Below are 22,819 nucleotides of genomic sequence, written 5' to 3'. Positions count from 1 at the left end.
TTGCATACTTGGCTGATTAACAGATTTCAATTCTTATTAAGATTCTGATCCCTCCTTTGCATTATTTTTTAAAAAAGGATATTATTTTAGAATATAATTTATGTGTGCCATATAATAAAAGGGGCTATAGCCAAATCCTATTAGATTTTTTAACTTAATAATTAATGGTAGCATTTAATTATTTCATATATAAAGCTATAAGACATAAGAATAAAAAAATACTTAATATTCATTCGTTGTATTTAATTATTTTAGATATAATTAAGGTGTGCCATATATTTTAATTAATAGTAGTATTACTTATTCATAGAACGAAAATAACAGACAGATTAATGTCATAACAGGTTTAGTAAACTGCCTAAATGTGAAAAGTGTTTACGGAGTTATGCATGTGATAACTACATTTCCCACAACCACCCTTGTAACTAGTATGGAAGCCCGTGAGTTCAAACATAACATTTTCGCATAACCGCGCTATTGCTGCTAGTCTTAAAGGAGACGCTTCCCAAACAGTCCTTACATCGGCCAAAGAAATTTGAGGTTTGCTATAGCTTTAAGAAGTATATTGCGCTGAATGTTTGTAAAATGTTATTGCTCATACAACGCAACTTTTATCTTAATAAGTTAGTTAATGAAATGCTTTCGTAGTGACTGAAAATTCACTCTTGACCGAGCTAACAAAACTGGTCTGACTGGGGCCTTCAACGGTCTTCATACATTTTCAAATGTGCATTACTAATTAATACCCAAAGTTAGTACGGGTCAGAACAATTTGTTAAGAGCGGCATGGACTCGGGTGAAGACGAGGTTTCAGGCACTCGTCCTGGGACAGAGGAAACCGGAGACACCGGTGTTCGTCCTACAGAGGCCGCAAACCCGTCCCCGGACTCGACTGAACCGTCCAGCGGGAGAAGGGGAAGCAAGAGACGGGTAAAAACCGCGGTGTCCTCCCTGGACTCCGGTGACTCCCGGTCAGATACCGGGGGATCTGTGCGTGTTTTGCGAGCCAGGGGGGCTGTAGCTGGCAGGACTGATGAGTCCAAGAGTGCCACTCACCAGAAAAAACCTACAAGTGTGCAACGTGGACGAGGAAGACCTGCAGGATCTCGCTCCAAAAACGCACCTGTCATGCAGTAAGTGCGTGCACAAAGGCACCTGAACTAATGCACTTTCTGTTCACTTCCTTTGCAGCGAGATAGCTTATCAACATCACTTGCAAGACACTTGTCTGAGGCAATAGTCATTACTGGGTGCTATTGAGGTTGCACTGCAAGGCTTGGGGCTGTGATTGTCGGAAGTGTTTTATATCACTGGGGTTTCTTAAAGCTATAGGTAAACCAGATCTTGAAACCAAAACAAATAAGTTGTATGCATTGTTTTCCCGTCTGTGCCCTTGTTATACCACTCTTATCATTGTCAAAGGTCATATTGTGTATTCAAGTTAAACTAGATTTATTTTGATTTGTATGAAGCTATCTCTTACTATAGTGTTTCTCTCACACAGTGCCACCGTGAAGAAATCCACATCCAAAAAAGGTACAAAAAGACACCAATTTTCAGTCTGTCCCACCTATGAGTTATATATTGGCAATTTTAATTCACCTGTCACTAATACATGCTGACTGTCTCAGCTTCCAAACGCACTCTAGGACCAAAGCTGTCCAAGTCTAGAAGGGGCAATCAGAGACCTCCAAACAGAGCCCCACGTGCCGCAGCAGCAGCAACAGCATGCAAACCTGAAGCAGAGGTAGAGACTTCATCATGTGGTAAGAAAAAGACCACTTTGGCTCTTTTCATTATGTTTTATATGCAAACCATTGCAAATGTCATGAAATTAAGCTGCCAAATATTTAACAACAGCAATAATCTCAAACTGAAATTACAAAATCTTTACGTCTGTTTTTCAGGGGAGGAGTCAGGTGCTTTGAACGGAAGCGACAAGTGAGTGGTATACAGTTTATTAAATGAGCAAAAGAGGGAATGTTGGATTTCTGTTTGGTTTGGTTATGTGGGTTTCATTGTGGTCACTATGGTATTGATGTCCGTATTAGCATTGCAGATCCAGATGTGGCTCTCAGTGAGGACTCACCGTTCAGAGATGACCCAAATGATGTCATCTGTCAACCTGAGACAAAGACGTACGTTGAGCTCACTGCCTCTCCATAATGAGTATTAGTCATGAGTGTTACTTTGAAGTTCATCATATTAAGAAAACTATCAGGAAGAATGTTAAAGTAAATTATGCTTTTTTTTTTTCCTTTACTCCTTAGGGAAAAATCAAGGCGACGAGCACTCTTACAACAGGAGGTTAAGAAAGAGGAATCAGATAAGGATGAAGAAGGAAGTGACATTAAGATGGAGGAATCTTCTGAGGTCATTCTGCGAAGTGAAGATGAAGTGGAAGATAACACAGAACCACCAAGGAAGTAAGTAAGAGAAAATAATAGATTTTTAGGAACACCTTGACTTTTTGAACAATCTAGCATCAGTGCACGTAACTCTTAAGTCTAAGAGGAACACGTTACAAAGTCACATGATGACACAACGTCGGTCAACACAGCGCATTCTTTTCCTTGATCTTGTTTTTTAATTGTGTTTCAATACCAAATCGTTCCAAGTGTTCAAAGTTCACCGTGAAGGAAGTTAACAATACAGAGGAATGACGTGTAACAGCGTCAGCTCTCTGTCCCGAATGCCGACCTTCTCTTTTACACAGAAGTCAATCCGGCTCTGTGACTAACTCCCTAGCCATCTTATTGCTGCCGCTAGACTCCACGTCCATACCTTGTATACAGATCAGTGAGGCAGAATAAAGACACAGCATTCCCAGCTTGAACAGTCTATGTAAAGGTGGCTACTGATAAGCTGATGTTTGATATGTTTCACTTTCCTCTTTTTTCTGACTGAGACTGAAGTCTACTTTCGGGATTTTTCTAAATCCAAATGATCATATTTGAGATTTTATGAAGTTAAAGGATAGGTTCACAATTTTTCAAGTCTGTCTTAAAACAACAGTCAGGTGTCCATATGAACACTGAAAGAGCTTTTCTTTGCTCATACTGGCTATTAAAAGATTTGAATGTGATGGAGGACAAAATCCACAGAGTGTCAACAAAAAAGCATCTAAAAGTTTACCTGAAGCTTATATGAGGCTTCAGCAGACTGAGTTAGTCATATCAAGTGGATATCTGACACGTTTACAGTCTTTTTAGCATCTAATTCCCTCTTTGTGTTTCCCTGTTGAGCTGCGGTGGAAGTTTAGTAAGAAAAAGAGGGGCTTTGACACTAAAAAGACTGTAATGTTGAAAGATATCTACTTGATTTGACTTGGACGGCTGAAGCTTCGTATTAGCTTCAGATAAACTTTTAAATACATTTTTGCACAGAAGGAGGCCTGTTCAATTAAACAAAGACAAAACTGAAGTGCATTTATCTTCAGTAGACTCGACTACTGTAACGGTATATTTACAGGTCTCCCTAAAAAATCGATCAGACAGCTGCAGCTGATTCAGAACGCTGCTGCTCGAGTCCTCACTAAGACCAAGACAGTGGATCATATAACTCCAGTTCTCAGATCTTTACACTGGCTTCCTGTCTGTCAAAGAACTGATTTTAAAATGCTGCTGTTGGTTTATAAAGCACTGAGTGGTTTAGGGCCAAAATACATCTCTGATCTGCTGCTACATTATGAACCATCTAGACCTCTTAGGGGGTCTAGGATAGGTCTGCTTTCTGTTCCCAGAGTAAAAACTAAACATGGAGAAGCAGCGTTCAGTTTTTATGCTCCACATATCCGGAACAAACTCCCAGAAAACTGCAGGCCTGCTGCAACTCTCAGCTCTTTTAAATCACAGCTGAAGACTTTTCTGTTTGCTGCTGCCTTTTATTAAACCAAATTTGAGGGTTAATATTTTACACTGCACTGCATCTATTATTCTCCTTTTTTAATCTGTCATTCCTTTTTAGCTTCTTTTTATTTCCAAATTCAACACTTTTTAATTGTATTTAAATGTCTTTTTACTTGTGTTGCTTTTATATCCTGTCTTGATGCCTTTTATGCTCTATGTAAAGCACTTTGAATTGCCTCATTTTTGAAATGTGTTATACAAATAAACTCGCCATGCCTTGCGGAATTTAGCCCACATCACTTTCATTGTTATTAGTGGCCCGTATGAACAGGAGGAATGATTTTGGCAAGAAAAAACTTTTTCAATGTTCAGTTGGGCACCTGACTGTCGTTTTCAGACAGACAACATTGTGAATGGAAAATTGTGATGTATACAAGCTTTGTCATGCTAAAAAAAATAAAACATTTAAACATTACAGTTAACACACAAAATCACAATACACGTTGCCACCTAGAAACAGAGAAAAGGCCACCTGTTGGATTTGATGCCAAACAATGAACTCTTGAGCAAATGTGACTGAATTTAATTGTGTGGTGCCGAGAGATGAAGGTTTCTGGCTCTAATTGAATTTGTTTTCATTTTAGGCGAGGTAGACAACAAAAAGATGACAAAGCACCTCGGCCGCCTAAACGAAGGTAAGAGGGTCAGTTACGAGATTAACTATAGGTAACCAGTATTACTTAATTATTAAAGATATTTCCTCTTTTTTGTGCTCACAGGAAGAAGCCCCCAGTGCAGTATGTTCGCTGTGAAATGGAGGGCTGTGGTACTGTCTTAGCTCACCCACGCTACCTACAGGTTTGCCATTATGTCAAGTGTAGCCATGACAACCCTGTATATATTTAAAGGCGCTGTCTGGCATTTGGCTCTGTAACAAGGAAATAAAATGTGTATATATATAGTACTGCTTTCCATTTTAGATCTTGAACTTACCTCAAGGTGCAAAGCATCAGAGGCAGAGTTTGTTTACTGTAATGTAAAGAAACCAGTAAATGTTTTAAATCATTTAATAGTTTCACCTGTAAAGAACTATGAGTGTCATTGTACCTGCTTCTGATTTTCTCTCATCTTTTAATTTCAGCACCATATAAAATACCAGCATTTGCTGAAAAAGAAGTACGTCTGTGATCACCCCTCATGTGGGCGATTGTTTCGTCTGCAGAAACAGCTGTTGCGCCACGCTAAGCACCACACAGGTGATGTTTAGGGCACAGGTGTTCATTTACATGTTGTTTAGACCGGGACTGCACGTTATGTATATTTGCATTTGTTTATGAAAATGATTAGACCAGCTGCTTTAAATGTGTAGTAGGACATATCTAGCCAAGAGATGGTAATTAAAAACCTTTCAGTCTCTTTTCTATCATTTAGTTTGCTTATTTCTGTTTGTGATCTGTCTTTCAGATCAGAGGGACTACATCTGTGAGTTTTGTGCTCGTGCCTTCAAGAGCTCCCATAACCTGGCGGTGCACAGGATGATCCACACAGGAGAGAAACCAATACAGTAAGTAGAAAGTAGGCTTAACTGTTTTTGCAATGTCATGCCATGATACGTGCTGGGAACAAGGAAGATCTTTAACCGTAAACAAAGACTTGATAATCTGGCTTGTGTCCCTGATGAAAAGGAGGAAGCACATAATTTCAGTTCAGCCTACTTTCCTTTTTCTTTGTAAGATTTATTAAAATAACCCAACAATACAAATTCTCCTTAATTCTTCCTTTAATGTTAACTACAAACATTCTAAGTGTTACTTAGTTTTTATGTTTTGAGGATTTTTTTTTTTTTTTTATAAGACTACATAAAAATACTGATTTTTCAGAACAATAGAAAAGATAATCAACACATTTTTTAATATACTTTATTGTAGGAGTGCAAGAGTTATACATATATTTTTCATACCTACATAATTTCTATAACATTTATATGTTTGTAGTGTGAAATATTAATAATAAAGAAAAAAGGGGGGGGGCTAATAAAACAAATAACTTAATGTAATAATACATACACAAAGAAAAGGAAAAAAAAAAGGAAGGACATTGACTCTTCTAACTCTTCAGCTCTTCATAGCTGCAATTCTAAGTATCCTATATAGATATCTGTCTATTTCTAATGTAAGTTTAGGTGGTGATATACTTAAAATAATATATTTTGGCTCAGGTACCTCAACACATTGAACTCATTGTTTCTTATTGAAGCCCTTCCGGTCACCACACTATTTATTTGTAAAACAGCCTCACCAAGCAGGAACTCAGTTGCATAAATCCATTTCAGTTCCTTGTATTGTTCAATAATATTTTGTTGTTGTTGTTTTTGTTAATCCGTGATAAGTTTCAGTGTAGGTGGAGGCCAAGTGTCACATGAGACTTGAGACTTGACTTGAAGTCAGTTTGGACTATAACCTGTTCTTTGTCTCCACCCTGTGGCAGGTGTGAGATCTGTGGCTTCACCTGCCGCCAGAAGGCCTCCTTGAACTGGCACATGAAGAAGCATGACGCAGAAGCCTCCTACCAGTTCTCTTGCTCCATTTGCAACAGAAAGTTTGAGAAAAAGGACTCTGTTGTTGCCCACAAGGCTAAGAGCCACCCTGAGGTGCTCATAGCTGAAGCCCTGGCAGCTAATGGGGGCTCAGTAATAAATTGTCCCACCTCAATCCCAGAGACTTTCCCAGAGACTGTTTCAGAGACTGTCCCAGAGACTCTCCCGGAGACCGTCTCAGATACTGTCTCAGAGACTGTCCCAGTGCTCACCTCGGCTGACCAGCCCTCTGTCAGCCAGGAGAGTCAGAAAACAATGAGCGGCACGTTCACTCCTCTGCAGCAGGTGGTGCTCCCGATCGCTCCACAGACTCAGATTAACGTATCTCAGGGCCAGTTCCTCCAACTGCCCACGCATCACGTGGTGCGGGTGGCGCATGAGCAGCAAGCCCCCACCTTGCTCCATCTCACCACCGCTCCTCCAGCTCACCTCTCCAGCACCAGCCACCCGCAGCTCATCCAGCTGTCCACTTTTCCTGCCAACACTGTCACACCCATGGCCCCCGCGTACCCCCAGAGCACCCTCCTCACCCTGAGCTCCGTCACCACTCTGGCATCCACAGCCACCCTAGCTCCCCAGCAGGCCGTGCAGTGGGGCAGGGACGCTGACGAAGACGTACAGTTGCCCGGAGAGGGTGAGCTGTGGGACAGGGTGGTGGTTGGCGATAATCATCAGGATGTAGGGGAAATTATGTGGGAGGGTAACGGGGAGAGGAGGAAGGAAGATGAGGGGATTGTTTGGGAGAGAGAGAGCGAGAGACAGATTCTGTTACAGTGCGCCGACGTTCAAGGTGATAGTTTAATGTAGATGTACGGCCACAAAAGTTGTACAGCAAACTGAAGGAGACGCAAATAACAAGACTGTTTTGATTTAAGGAAGGGACAAAAGACTGAGGGACCTGTCAAAAGTTGATAAGCTGACAAATATTTGATATATTAGAATTTGTTTTAATGTAGTAGTCACTTATATAGCTACAGTACACAGAGCTACTTTTTATCAGGGAGTATGATTTATAATATTGTAGATAACATACACTTCTATTACCACTTGATGAATATTTTATAACTCTTTGGCTTTGTCACCCTGTGTTTGTATATGTGTTTCCATTACAGATAAGACATTTTTAGAGATTAAGAAGACTGAAAGATAAAAAGAAAGTCTAGAATGAAAGTTACTGTATGTGCCCATAGTATCCCTGTTGTGTTTATATGCTTCTCTTTGCAAAGTGAACAGATGAGTATCATTGACATCATTTAGATTGTTTGTTATTTATGTTAAATGTATTAGACGCATCAACTACAAACAAATGAGGGAGTCTGTAAAAGAGACTTTGTAGCAAGGCAACCCAAATGACACGTTTTATTGAATTTATACTATATTTTTACACAAATTTCTTTTTTTTTCTCTCTGCAAAGATTTCGACAAGGATTACATCCACAATCTGAAATTTTCTACATTTTCTAAACTTGATTTAAACATTTTCTAAATCAAGTTAAACCACCTTATAATAAGCAATTTGCAGGAGGCTCTGATAAACACATGGAGTCTATTGGATTCACTTACCATACCCAATAAATCAAAGCAATGAAGGTTACTGTATTTTTGTAAAGCAAAGATCGAAATCGCCTTCCTTGTTTGGTTGTGTTTGTTCACCTTCCTCAACCTCAGTCGTGTCACTTCCACTTTGTACTTCTGGACTTACAGATCCTTGATTGATTTTTTTTTTCATAGTCAAGATTATGCAGGTAGAAGTATTATGATCAGAAATCATAGTGTAATTGTCTAAATCAACAAGAAAATGCCAGTTTTCATTTGAAGCAATGTTTGAGAATAAAATATACCTCTGTACACTGCCACTACTACTGAGCACTCATAAGCTTACAATCCTAATTTATCAGGAAATGTGTTCAGAATAACTATAATAAACAAATTATGTTCTAAAGTCTTTGTTGATTATTTTGACAAATCATTTTATTAAGATGATACAGTTTTACTTTATTTATGTGTCAGGGACATTACTCACTAATTAACATCAATATGATGTAAATATACCAGATTTAGCCAATCTGCAGTCTGTGAGCAGGCTGATGTTCTGCTTTGAAAGAAACAAGACTAAAATACATAAGAGGATATGGCATAAGTGAAAAAAACATTACAGAACAGACATAAAACCACAAATGACAATTTTAACTTCTATAAAACGCTACAAAACTATCATCTTAAAAGGAAATAATACAACATGTGACAAACTTAAAAAAGGCACTCAAGGCAACCAATATTAGGTAAATATGGCATGCAGACTAAAAACACACTAATTGTAACATTTTGTAAGAAATAATCCTCTGGAGTTAAATAGATTATAATAAATAATCTATTATACTTCTACAAATCAACTGAAGTTGGTATGATATTAATTCTTGAGTTAGAAAAAAGCTGACAAGATATAAACCAGTAGTCACTGTTCTTTTTTTTTGTAAGGATCCCCTGAATTTTATTTTTTAAAGACCTATTACTATAGTGAGAAGGATATCGTTGCTTAAAAATACACTAGCCAGTGTTCTCTGATGGACAAATAATTTTCTGGAGACCCTATTCATAGATTATTAATATTGATTTACATCTTGACTCAGCCGATTTTTCAGTCTCCATCTAGAGACAGATGATATACCATCAATATAATAAAACAATTATTGAATATGCATAATCAACTAAATACAAGTAATAAACTAAATATTGCATCATATTTGATTTCGTGAGGAGCTTCAGAAGGTCGTGGTATGTTGATATGCCAGGCATGATGAAAGAGCTCTGCTATGGACGTCATCCCTGATTGGAGAGGAGCTCTGTGGCAGGGATGCTCCCGGCCGCCCCATGAAGAGAGGAGTAGGTGGAATAGGACCATGATCAGAAACAGGTGTGGCTCTGGTAGGTAAAATGATAATATTAATAATAATGCATTTAATTTGTTCTGGAGTTTGCATTCACAGTAAATCTCAAAGTGCTACAGCTTTAAAAACACATAAAGAAAGTGACAAGAGTGAAGATGAAAAAACCTTCCTGAATAAAAAGTGAATCATGAAGGAGGTAGGTCAGTATTCTTGGTACTGGAAGGATTTTCTGTTCCTCTTCTACACCCATAACAGGAAGTTGGATATTCAAGAGCAACTTATCGTCTTTCCACTTCTACTGAAGGAAGTTTTCAAGATGATCACGTTCATCGGGAGTGTAGTTAGGAGGCTTGGTCGTTAAAAAGGTACAGGTGGTGTTGGATTCAGGCAGAGCTGTAGCTTTTTGCTTCGATCTTGTTATGGACTTGTTGCTCCGGTATGGGAAATGACTTGGACAAGGTTTCTCCATGTCCTGATGGAGATCAGACTGGATGGAGCAGGGTCTGGATTTCTGCTTCAGGAAGGCAGGAGTTATGCTCTTGGGGGTCAGCAGGGAGGAGTGTAGGACCTTGGAGAGCCCAGCCTAAGCAGAGCCATCACCTGGACCAAGACAAACCCTCTCAATGGTACAGAGAAGGTGAGGGTGACCTCAGTCTATAAGCGGGACAGGCTGGACTCTGTTGGCTGAATAGGAATACCCTGACTGAAGCAATGGAAAACCTGTGCAGGATCATTTTGTTCAGTCAGGCCAAACTGATGTAAAGGCATCCTTTATCGGGAATTTTGTCTGGGGAGTAGAGGCAGAGGAGACATGAAAGAACACCTTAGTTCCTTCAAAAGTCTCGGTTCCCTGGCAAACCTTCCTCAGGATGAGGTCTTCTGGCACCCAATGAAACCCATGGATGTTTCCAGGTGTCATCCTCTGTAGCTCAACATCACCTTCACTACTTTCAGCAGAATTTTGGAGTTGCAGTTTCTGCAGATTAGATATGAAAGGCCCAAGAGTACCTTTCTCTGGTTAGCCTCATGCAGAATTCGGAGGTGTTTTCACATTACATTTCGGACAGTTTCCCAAGGTTGCAACTGGACGCTCTGTGGTGATGACCACATTGCCAGCAGCAAGTTTTTGCAAAGTCAGGAGAAAGCTGGTGGAAGTCAGGACAGACACTTACATTTCCCTTTACGGTGGCTACTGGAGAAGCTGGAGTTTTCTGTGAATTTGCTCCATGTAGAATAGTAGCAGTGAGATAGCTCTACTTAACAGGTGTCCTCTTCCTTGGGTGTCGATTTCACTACATCCTCCTGCTGCTATTTACATGTGTACCTACCATCTGACACCCAGCTTCTGCTTCTAACCAAGAAGCAAAGTTCAGAAGGTTGTAAAGAGAACCAGGATGGGCGGAGCGTGCGTACCTAGCATAACTGGCAACTTGATCAGGTGGTAACTTGGCGAAAAGGTTGTGAACATGAGAAGCGCAGGGTAAGTCTGCTTGTCCTGCTGCACTGCCGAAGGACTACAACATACACACCAGTGCTCTGGTACTGATGGTGAACTCACTGAGGGGAGTCTCCAGCATCAAGAGAAGGAAGGGCTGAGATCTCACAAAGCACCAATTGATGTGGTTGGCCATAGCACTGTTGGGGGGCAGCAAGTGCATAGATGTAAGGATACAGGCTAAGTGCACAGAAAAGGGCAAAGTGACAAGCAGTTTCCAACTTTAGGTGGTCAAGTCAGACCCTGAGGTAGGAGATTAAGATTGAGGTGATTAAATATACAAAGCTATAACTAACTAAGGAAGACATAATAGGAAGTAACATTATTTATAAGCAGCCTTATTGTCAAATAATTAGATTCAACAACTTCCAACATTATTACAAGGCTTCAAGCTACTTTAACCATATAAAAGTAACACATATCTACGCAGTCAAGCAACTGTCTTCAAGCAAAGGATCTCAGTATTCTGCTGAGAGTCAGGAAAACGGATTCACACCCGAACTCCATCCTGTTTTATAGGTGGCTCATCCTCCCTTCTCCACATGTAGGTTAACCCTTTCAGTACCATTCTTTTACAACAGTATCCCTCTTAATTCAAAAAGTGAGCGAAAATCACAAATTTAAACACCTTCTGTTTTTTGGGGGGTTTCTTTTGGTATTATTAGTAGGCTTTTAGTAGTAGTTTTTAAAAATTTTACCCAGGGAAACAAGTCATTAACACATTGACGATAACAAAGACCAGGAGGATGTCTTTACATTAAAGGATAGGTTCACAGTTTAAAAAAAAATAAATAAATAAACAAGATCCAGGATGTCTTGATTGATATTTGTTCTTAAGTGGTACAGACAACCATGAAAAAAATGAAGGCACTCCATCTTCAGGTGAAATTATATTGTGAATTTATTCTTCAAGCATAAAGGCAACCAAACAGACCAACGCATATCGATTTAAAGTCTTCATCAGGGTCTGACAAACACATAATCTGAATTTATACCAGCCTTGGGTGGCTTTCCACCCAACACATACGGCCTTGTACATATCCAGTAGAGGGCACTAAAACAATAGGATGGGCCCCATACATGCATACATGCCAAAGAAATGTGAATCTACAATAAGGCATAATAACAATAAGTGATTTACTTTAAATGGAAATATATTAAATTCTGAAAATACCCAACTAATACTAATGAGGAATAGTATTAAAAAAAAAAAGAAAACAAGCAAAAACATTATATAAATATATATGTCCAAAAAGACTTGCAATGAAGCAAAATGTTACAGTAAGTGCTTTTTCACCAAAAAAGGAAATTACATTAAGCTTAAGTGCAGATAAACAAATCTCAGTTTCACAATTAGTTACTTGATCCCCCTGCAGAATGGCCAAATAATTAAAGCAAGTGTCAGAGTCTACTGCAAATCAAAATCAAAAGCACTACAAATATGGATAGTCACTGGACATTAGATGTACATAATATTTAAATGCATAACTATTAAAAATTTCACAATAGCTTCTAACTACTGGTGATAGTATGAGCACATAGAAACCCAAAATGTTTCTTGTTGGAGGAGTTTTCTTAGTCTATCGCCACCTCTTATATGGTTAGATATGACTTCAAGGGCTCTCATGTCCATGTGATTGTAATGAGCAGCCAAAGGATAGTTTGAATTTTTTGTGTGAATTGCAGTTTTATGCTCCTCAAGTCTGCCTTCAAATCTCCTTTCTGTTCTCCCCACATAGGAAAGTCCACAAGGGCATTCAAGGCGATATACCAGAAAGGAAGTGTTGCAGTTGGCAAAGTGATTTATTTTATATGTCTTAACGGTAAACACATCCATAAATCTGTCAGTTTTAGAAATATTGCCGCAATGCCAACAATTACCACAGGGGAAGTTGCCCGCAGGTTTGTGAAGCCAAGAAGTCTTTGGCGATAGATAGCTGTTGACCAGCTTGTCTTGTAGGGTGGGGTTCCCTTCTGGAGACAAAAGTATGAGGTTCAGGGAACAATTTCTGCAAGGACGGATCACTGTGTAATTGATTCCAGTTCTGTTTGATGATATTGCGGATCTGAGCAGACTGTTTACTGTAAAGTGACACAAAATAGGCATTTGAATTATGTGAGTTTTTGATTTTTGCACAAGAGATTCTTCCTATCCATAGATTTAACTTTAAGGTATGACGTTTCCAAATCCTCATGTTTATACTCATGCTCTGCAAACCATAGCCTCATTTCTGCAGCTTTTAGATCAAAGTCCTCTTCTTGATTACAAATGAAGATGCTGAAATTGTCCAAACAGGATGTTATTGATAAGATGAGAGGGATAGAAACTGTCAGCATGCAGTTCCTCCAAGGATGGTTTTGTGATCTTGAGATCCAGAAAGTTTATTTTCCTCTGGCTGTGCTCTAAAGAGAGTTCCACACTGTCGCTAGTAGAGTTGAGGTGGCTGTGAAATTCCTTAAAGTCTTGTAAGTCACCACTGTAGAAGAATATTAAGTCATTGATATACCTTTCATACCAGATAATTTTGTCTCGATGAGGGTTAGAAGGGCCCAGGATAAACTTTTCCTCCCAGAGTCTGAGGAAGAGGCAGGCATAGTTAAGAGTAAAACTGGCGCCTTTGGCTGTTTCACGTGTTTGTCTAAACAGTTTGTCCTGGAACACAAATACATTGTTGTGAAGAGTCCGCTCTATTAACATCACAATAAATTCATTAGGTGGATTGTCATCTGTTCTGGACTGTAAAAAGTGGCTCACTGCTTCAAGACCTTACTAGTGTTTGATGTGACTATATAAGGATGTAAGATCCATGGTGACCATGAATGCATCACCAGTGTTTTTATCACATCAATCCTGGTAAGGACATTTATAGTGTCTTGTATATAGATTGGAAGAGCAGTGCCTTAGTTTGTTTTTTTCCATGGTTGTCTGCACCACTTAAGGACAAATATGTGGTGGAAGTATAGTAACAAAAAAATGGCATTGGCACTAAAGAGACTGTGATGTTTGATTTGACTCATTTGGACAACTGAAGCTTCATATTAGCTTCATATAAACCTTGAAATACATTTTGCACGGAAAGAGGCTTGTGGATTTTGGCCCCCATCACTTACATTGTAAGTACATTATGAAGGGATTTTCTATTATATCTAGTGGCCAGTGTGTTTTAATCGTAATTATAGAAACCAAATAGTACAATTCCTAAACCTAGACTACATTATCAGTTATTATGAATGTTGTAGTATCTTTCCATTAAAATGCTGCATAATAACAGTGTAAAACAACAGAATTTCTCTTCTGCTAAAACCTCTAAAAACTGCATCCTACGAGAGGAAAGCGGTTTGCAAAAAAAAAGTATTGAAAAGTACTGAAAGAAGTATTCCTCTACACAGCGTTTTTATTGTATTATTAACGGATAATATGCAAACATTCAGGTAAACAGTAGCAGCACACACAAATCAGATTTTAATAACATAAATACATATGAAGAACATAAAATGAAAATATTAAGACAATTACAGAAAATTAAAAAAAACAGGAACACACATATATACACAAAATACAAACATATTCAATCAGAGGTTTCAGGGGGGGAAAGTTCCTCGTTTTTATTGTTTGTGGAGGGATGGGTGGGCCCCATAGTGACGTTTTTTGGGAGCAAAAGCAAAAAAAAGGTCCCCCTGTACGTCCCCGTAAAAACGCCCCTGTGGCTTACTGCGGAACCAATTAAATCCCCTGCCGTCGCGTACATGCCAACATGAATACCGACGTAAACACGTGTTTAAACTGCTAAAGTATCCAAAAAAACCAAAAAGATTCGTGTTGTAAATACGTTGTTTCGGTGCCAACATTGACGACGTTAGGGGGGGTGGGGAGGTGGGTGGTGAATTTATTTTTCTCCTCGGTCCACGTCCAGCTTACTGCTAACCCACCGCTACAAATAGGACCGGAGTGCAAATGGCAGAGCAGGAGGAGCAGCAGCAGATAACCGTGCTGGACTCGCCGGTGCCTGGCCGGTCGCGGACGGGGCGAGCGGTGGAACTTGCCCGGCTACTGCACCGGGAATGCGCTGATCTGCTTCAGCTTTATGTGAGTTATCAGTTCACACACTATTTATGTTGACCTCGTACTCGTCAGGCGGGGAAACACACTCCCCTTCCCGTTACTTGTGGCTTTATTGCGAACATGTTTATATACCGGGGCAGCTAGCTACCTGTCGAATTTCAATTATAAATTTGACTTTGACTGTACATGTACATTCAAAAACCCACCAGTATGCAGTTTTGTGTTGTTAAACGGCATGCTGTGGTGCAGAGTGTAATCACGTTGAAAGACCCACCCCCACACCCCTCCATTTTCCCAGGGGTGCCTAATGGATAGAGTGTATTGGATTTTTTTCCTGCTGTCATGCTTCTGTGCCTCCTTCCTTTTAGAACACCTTTTAAATTGATCAGTATAATCAATACGGCTGTCACTTAGTGTTAGATTTATTATTGATCTAAACTAAAATTAAAGGCACAAGTGCAAAGCCAGTGGTACCTTGTATCTGCTGTGCACTCAGCGTCGGCCCCCCCTTCTTTCACCCTTTCAGAAAGCGAAGGAAACCTTCTTGTTGGACCACACCCCAGACAGCGGACGCATCGTGTCCCCGACCCCAGACTCGGAGGAGCCCAGCACTGAGGAGCAGGTGCAGCTGCTGCACGCTGCTTTGCGGCAGTGCCTGGGCCTGCTCCACTGTGTCATCCTGAAGGAAGAGGAGGAATGGGGTGAGTTGGAGGGCGACTACGAGACCATGAGGAAGAACGTCCGGGTCCGGCTGGAGCACTTGCTCTACAGTACCAAAGCTCTGGCTGAGACCGAGGACAAAACCCTGGAAGTCACCCCAGACCACCAGTGTAACGAGGTACAGTGTTTGTTGTAGTTAGTTGCCACGTGTGATCACAAGACTGCTTTTATCAAACATAAAAAAACTCGCATCTTCCGGTAACACATACAAAACCAAAAGAAGAAAAACACCAATTACAGCATGTACTTCTATATACTTTCAAATCAAATATTTCTGTGATATTCTAAAGGACAATATGCCCTTGTGTCATACAGGTGGCAGAGGAGCACCCCTTCTCCACAAAATTCAGTTTTTTCACCTACATGTTAAAGTTATATGCGTTTATTATGACATCATAACAAGAATTAAAATATCTACAACAAATCTGATGCAGACATACAGCACAAAAGGACCCCACAAAGTAGGGGACTTCCAAGCTGCCAGCCCTCAATTACATCTTGATGACATAATAGTAAAATGGAAAACTTCAGTCTTCGGCAAGGATGTGACTAAACCCCGTATTACACAAATAACACCTTTATGTGATTATAACTAATGTTTGGGAACAAAGATTCAATTCATTAACTTCAAGGACCAGTGTGTAGGATTTAGTGGCATCTAGGGCTGAGGTTGCAGATTGCAACCAACTGACAACTCCTCCCCCTCCCCTTTCAAGCACGTAGGAGAACCTACAGTGGCTGCGAAACTCATGAAAAACGCAAAAGGCCCTCACTAGAGCCAGAGTTTGGTTTGTCCGTTCTGGGCTACTGTAGAAACATGGCGGTGCAACATGGCGACCTTCCTATGTAGACCTTCTCCCTATATAGATATAAATTCTAAGGTAACAAAAACACAACAATTCTTAGTTTCTCCCTAAATCTTACATACTGGTCCTTTAAGGAAGGACAAATGCTGTATATTCATATAAAAATGGCCATATCATCTCTTAACCTGCATATTTTTGTTCTTCCACCTCTCCTTGTTGCGTTGTACATCAAGGGTTTTAGCTGATTGCATTGTTTTTTGTGAAAGAGTGACTTTTGATGTAATACAAAGAAACTGGTCGACATCTTTTTTTTCTCTTAGTCTTTTTTTACTGTATCTGGGTACAGTGTGAAGCGCTGGGTGTTAACTTGCTCTCTCCTGTGTAGGAAGTCGATGGCGCCGGGGGAGTTTTCGCCCTCAAAATGTGGACCTACCGAGTGCTTCTGGAGCTCATCCACTGGGCTGACCACGCCGCGCAGACCCTCCACGTTTTACACAAAGAGAGGGAAGGAACAGAAGAGATCTAATCTTTTCGTCCAACCCGGCATCATCAATGAATGAACTCACTCGACACTAACAGCCAGCTTTCCCTTCGACTTATTCCAAATTAAATACTCTGTGAACACTAGAGGTTAAAACACGCACTGCTTAACTAAAATCACAACTAAGCTCCTTTAACAAAGCCCGGTAGACAGCTTTTCCCAGACGTTGGTATTTCCACAGCAAGTGCTAAAATGACCTCTAGTTTGCCACAGTTGCTATTTCCTTTGACAAAAAAGCGAGTGTGAACTTTTAACAGCATAAAGGTTGGTTTGCTTTGTGCAGTGGCAGAGTTAGACTGTTTGAAAATGACTTTTTTTTTTTGTATACAGTGTTTAATTTATTTTATTTAAGTGGATTGATGACTAATTATCTGCTGTTTATAACACTCCAACTAACCGCTAGAATGTAGCCAAAAATACATGACTGATAAACTGTGACTGTTGTGCAGCTGAATCTGTAGACATTTGCTATTTTAATAGGTCACATAGCTTTCAGTGTATCACCTTTATTAACACGTCTAATCTAAATGATTCCAAACAGATTATACATTTCTTGTTCTCGTGTATAGACTGAATGTTTGTGTTGTTTTTGGTTTGGCACAATCTGTGATGATCAAGTGTCATGTTTGCTGCTCTGGTCACCAAGTTCTCCTGATGTTATACTTGAATGTGCTGCTACACTGTTCATGATTTTGAACTAATAGAGCAGCGGTTCTCAAACTTTTTCTGTCACGCCCCTCTTTTGGAAGCCAAAATGTTATCAAATATTAACAACACTGGGGGAAACTCGTGACAAAATGAGCAAAAGGGGGGGCCTTAACCAAATTTGAGAACCGCTGTACTAAACACTAGACTGATATTTTATAGTAGGGTTGTGCTGTCTGTAGCCGAAAGTATCAAACACTCACACTCCGCACCACAGCAACTTCACTGTAGTGTTAAATGCTTGACACAGCATGGACTCACTGAGTGAATGAGCTGTGACTTCCAGACTTGCTGGTATTGTGAATTTCTGAATGCCATGCTTTTCTTTTATCACTGTGATGAATAACTGGATGCGCGTTGCCGATTAAAACCCAATATTAACCGTTGTGATTTGTGGACAGTAGCTTTATTTATTGTGTGCACTGTACTGTATGTGTAAAAAAATATAATAATTGCAAAATCAACCAATCTTTTTTCTTCAAATATTACTTCTTCTCCTCTGACCTGATTAAAACTCAATATGTAGAAAAGTATTGAACCCTTCTTGCTACAAACTCAGCTTGTACATTTGACAAAGGTGACAAAATAAGACATTACTGTAAAGCATTGTTATTACACCAAATAAGGAAATATGACTTTTATGTTATATGCGCAATGCATTAATTCTTTTTGTTCTCTCATTTCAGACTCATTTAACCTGTTAGACCTGTCTCATCATAATCAATCAGATATAGAGCATAAGAAACCCTTGTTGGAAAGTACTAAATACATTCACTCATGTAATGTACTTAATTTTGAGGTAACTGAATTCTACTGCATGTCATAGGGAGGTATTGTACTTTTTACTCCATTACATTTATTTGACAGCCGTAGCAACTAGTTTATTTCCAGATATTGTATCCTGTCTTGCTTGTGAACCCTCACCAAAAAAAAAGCAGTCTTATCACGTTTTAGAGGAGACATTTCCCCCTCAAAAACTTCTCAGATGGTTCGATTTAAATAGCTGTTGAAGTTAGACAAGTTTACCCCATTAACCATCACAATCCCCAAGATTTATTTAGTGTCTCTTTGGATGGATCTGACCCTGAGAATGAGAATAAAATACTTAACTGTATATGAAGTAGTTAAAATTAGCAGCTAAACCAGTAAAATTCTATTTGCATGATAAAGCATTAATATTATCAGTTAGAGATGACCTTTTTCCACAGAATGTGTACTTTTATGTTTGATACTTTACATTTTGCTGATAATACCCTCTTACTTTAATATATCATATATAATATATATGAATATGATTTTGAATGCAGGACTTTTACTTGGAATATTTTTACATAAATTTACTGGAACTTTTACTTAAAGGATCTGAATACTTCTTCCACCACTGGTTTTACGGCTTAGGTCTAACTAAGTGTAGTTTTATGTGGCTGACTTCTGAAACATGTTATCAGTTCAAAAATCGTGCTTGCAAGGAATTTTCAGAATCAGAAACAGATTTATTCACCAAGTAGCAAGTACAAGGAATTCAGTATGATCCAGATGTCAACAGAAAAAGCAATAAACATGAACATTAAACAATAAACATAAACACACACATACTTGCATATTGACATGTTAAAAACTGTGTGTGCAAAAAAGTATGAATACCAATGTAGATATAAACATAAATCTGAGTGTAAATAAACTATGTGTGTGTATTAACAGGATATATATGTACAGTTAACAATCAAAAAATAAAATCTATATACATCTACACAGTGAAAGGCAGACAAAGACACAGTAAACATACACTATGAATTAGAACAAGATATGGAGGTGAAGTGAAGTTGGTATGTTTATAGACTTTTTTTCCTCATTAAAGATGTTTATTGGTTGGGGAAATGTAAACAAACTTCTATGTAAATTGTACATTTTTATCAATTTCGTATTATTGCTTAGTCTTGAAACTTCAATTATGCAATGATTGTTTTCTTTCTTTCTTTCTTTCTTTCTTTCTTTCTTTCTTTCTTTCTTTCTTTCTTTCTTTTAATAGGGGATGTATCTCCTGCACAATGTTCAAACTTTTTAAATTTTTACTGTCTTTTTTAAATATGTGCATAATATAAACTAAACCAAAAAGCTGTGGAGGTGGTGGGTGGTCCTGGTTCTGGAAGAGGAGTTGGCAGGGGTGAGAGTGGTTAGACCTGATCTTACCCACTCTCTCTCTGACACAAGAGTTGTAAATGTAAAAAATTGTGAAGTATGTTGCTGTTGTTGAGGTGTGAAAGAGGGCCCCAACAGAACATCAGGGTAATAATCAATTAATCAATCAATAAAACTTTATTTGTATAGTACCTTTCATACAGGTTAGTGCAGTTCAAAGTGCTTCACAGATGACTGACAAGCTGATAATAAGACTGAACAAGTATAGACCGTAAAACGGGGAAATAAAAATGATGGAAATGTAATAAAATAAAATATATTTAAAAGCTACAATAATAGTAGTAGTAAAAGTAAAATAGAGTGAAATAAAAACTAGATTGAAAAACTAGATAAAATAGATTAAAAAGACCAAATAAAAATGACAAAAATGAAATCAAATAAAATAGATTTAAAAGCTATAATAATGATAATAATGATAATAAAATAGAGTGAAGTAAAAGCTAGACTAAAAAACTAGATAAAATAGATTAAAAAGAGAAAACAAAACAAAGAACATGAATACAATAAAGTAAATGAATTAAATAAATAAATAAGTAATCCATTAATCGAAAGCCAGACTGAAGAGATTTTGAAGTTTATGTTCAAAGATTTCAAGACTTCCTGCTGCTCTCAGATCCTCAGGCAGACTTTTCCAGCAGCTCGGAGCATAAAAGCCAAAAGCTGCCCCTCCATTAGTTGTTTAGTCCTGCACTTTGGAACAACTAAAGACTTGTTCCAGAGGACCTGAGGTGCCGCGCTGGTTCATAGGGTGAATTGGTGCAATGTGAGACACCTAAACTCAAATGTAACTATCCCCTTTTTCTACCAAATTCTAATGAATAGGACTACTGTTAAATTAAACCTGGGTGTCATGTAATTGAAATCACATGACTCTACTCATGTGATGCCATAGATTGGGGCGGGGCAATCTTCCAACAGGAAGTACTTGTGGTGAAGTCCAGTCAAAGGTCAGTGACGAAGCAATATAAATTTGTCATAAATGAATGTTGCCAGTTGTTATCAGATTGTGTTCATGATATATTCACGCCTCAAAATATGCTATAATATGATGAAACCATGTTTCATATTTTTTATTTCAGTCATTTTTTCATTGTCCCACTTTAGTGGTTTAGTGGTTTTACTAATGTGGGACAGTTATATATGGTGTTAAATTGGTGAAATATGCATTTAAGTACATAAAATGTGCAATACCAATAGTTATTCAGGGGTCTTGTAATGCTTAATTTTAACTTTTTTTAGGCAGGTTGCAAATTATATTATTACTTATATTAACACATTATATAATAGATTACTATACTATCTGTAACAGCAAAAACATTGTAATTACTGAAATGATGAAATTTCTGCATGCTCTTTAGCCTTGAGTTTTACTGACCAGAGAAGTTTTTATTGTATGAATTAATGTGATTTATACCTTTCAGCCTCCCAGTGAGTGTCCCAGATTTCAGCCTGGACCCTCCAGCATTAGGAAATGCACATAACCTGGGACAATTTTGCATATTTTCATATTCACCATTTCTTCTCCAAGTATGATACTTGTATTCTCTTTTCCTGAGTAGAAAACATCATGGGGATTTCAGAATGGTATTAGGTGCTAATATAACGTATTGGCTTCATATCAAAATATATTGCTTGAGGTGCCAGTTGCAGAAATTGTCCCACATTACTCTAATTCACCCTATATTGTAAGCATGTGAGACATGTAGGCTGGTGCAAGACAATGAAGTGCTTCAAAAACAACTAAGGGAAAATAAGTGTGCCTACATGAACTGCGCAGTGAGCAGCAACCAGGATTTCAACGTTGATTTCTAGTTGAAAACTGGGTGGTTTGAACATCTAAGACCTCTTTTCACCCTCTCTTCAACCAGCTAAAATGTTTTTATAACATCAACGTGATTTGTTTAATCATTTTGATAATGTGTTCAGTTGTAGCTTGGAAGAGAGGCAATATGATTAGTGTGAAGGTATTTCTACAAAGTCATAGTGCACTGGAAGGCAAAATGTGGCCTACATGAAGATGTAATTTTAACACATTTAGTGTTTCATATAAAATGTCAAATATGGAACTAGTAGGGGTGGAGCCGAATCCGAATATGGTATTCGGAAAAGCACAAATAGTGGATTTTCTTGTTTTTGGGAAGAAAAAAAAACATGTAAAAGAAGCGTACAGGTCAGGATTCGTAGCATAGCGAGGTTACATCTCTGTCTCTTTCCCCCTCCTCTGTTCTGCTCCTCTGTATGTCTCTGTATCACAGCTGTATAAAGAGCTGCAGGTCTCTGTGTCTGCTGGAGCTGAGATTTGGCTGAGTGGTCAGTGCAGTTGTCTGTGGGCTGAGAGACTGAGGTTTGAGACCTGTGTGGGAACCATCCTTTGCCAGACCAAATTTCACTAGGACGTGCAATAGTGAAATTTCATCCACTACAATGTGCAAATAATAGCCTATCGTCATTTTGGCGCCTAAGTGGGTCAACCACATCTAAATTTGTCAGGTGAAAGCCAGTATTGCAAATCCTGGTGAAATATGGTCTAAATGTGAACGTTTAATCAACGTCTGTAAATAGACTTTTGTTTGACTGCTCTTCCAGGTGAATACCTCATTCCTATAAAATGGCTTTTAATTAGAGTTTTCTTTTTGTTTTCTGCTTTTTTCATTTATACATATTCTTAAGATTTTTATTCATTGTCTTTAACCTATGTTTCTGTCTTTTCTATGTTTCTATATTTCTTGATTGCATTGAATTTATTCTAATTTGTAATTGCACTGTGTATTTTCTGTTTTTATGTCTGTGAAGCAATTTGTAAATTGTTTCTGCAAAGTGTTATATAAATAAAGTTTATTATTATTATCGCATAGCTACACTAATAATTTGCAGGTGGTGCGTTCTGCACACTTTGATGTTGAGGTTGCAGTAGGGTGTTTATTGTCTTTAGAGGGGGGGTGCACCCCATTTCACCAT

At 38.6% G+C, this 22,819-nt stretch overlaps 1 protein-coding gene across 1 annotated transcript; it reads left to right on the top strand.

The window, feature by feature from the left end:
- Positions 1 to 450: 450 nt before the first annotated feature.
- LOC121889899 (E3 ubiquitin-protein ligase ZFP91-like) lies at positions 451 to 8,386 on the top strand. Its single transcript, XM_042402124.1, has 11 exons — positions 451 to 1,133; positions 1,505 to 1,536; positions 1,632 to 1,766; positions 1,908 to 1,941; positions 2,052 to 2,138; positions 2,271 to 2,426; positions 4,493 to 4,543; positions 4,628 to 4,706; positions 4,990 to 5,104; positions 5,313 to 5,412; positions 6,336 to 8,386. Exons 1-11 carry the CDS (start codon positions 787 to 789, stop codon positions 7,249 to 7,251), a joined length of 2,052 nt encoding a protein of 683 aa, XP_042258058.1. The 5' UTR covers positions 451 to 786; the 3' UTR covers positions 7,252 to 8,386.
- Positions 8,387 to 22,819: the final 14,433 nt, after the last annotated feature.

Source organism: Thunnus maccoyii, chromosome 22, assembly GCF_910596095.1.
Source record: "Thunnus maccoyii chromosome 22, fThuMac1.1, whole genome shotgun sequence".
Taxonomy (NCBI): domain Eukaryota; kingdom Metazoa; phylum Chordata; class Actinopteri; order Scombriformes; family Scombridae; genus Thunnus; species Thunnus maccoyii.
Note: the sequence above shows the minus strand (reverse complement) of the source record. Positions and strands in the feature narration are given on the sequence as shown.

Bases quoted from the DNA above. Each gene is read 5' to 3' on its own strand.
- LOC121889899 (XM_042402124.1), top strand. From the start codon at position 787: ATGGACTCGGGTGAAGACGAGGTTTCAGGCACTCGTCCTGGGACAGAG. The intron at 1,767-1,907 runs GTAAGAAAAAGA...TCTGTTTTTCAG, and splicing joins GGTAGAGACTTCATCATGTG to GGGAGGAGTCAGGTGCTTTG. The intron at 5,413-6,335 runs GTAAGTAGAAAG...ACCCTGTGGCAG, and splicing joins ACAGGAGAGAAACCAATACA to GTGTGAGATCTGTGGCTTCA.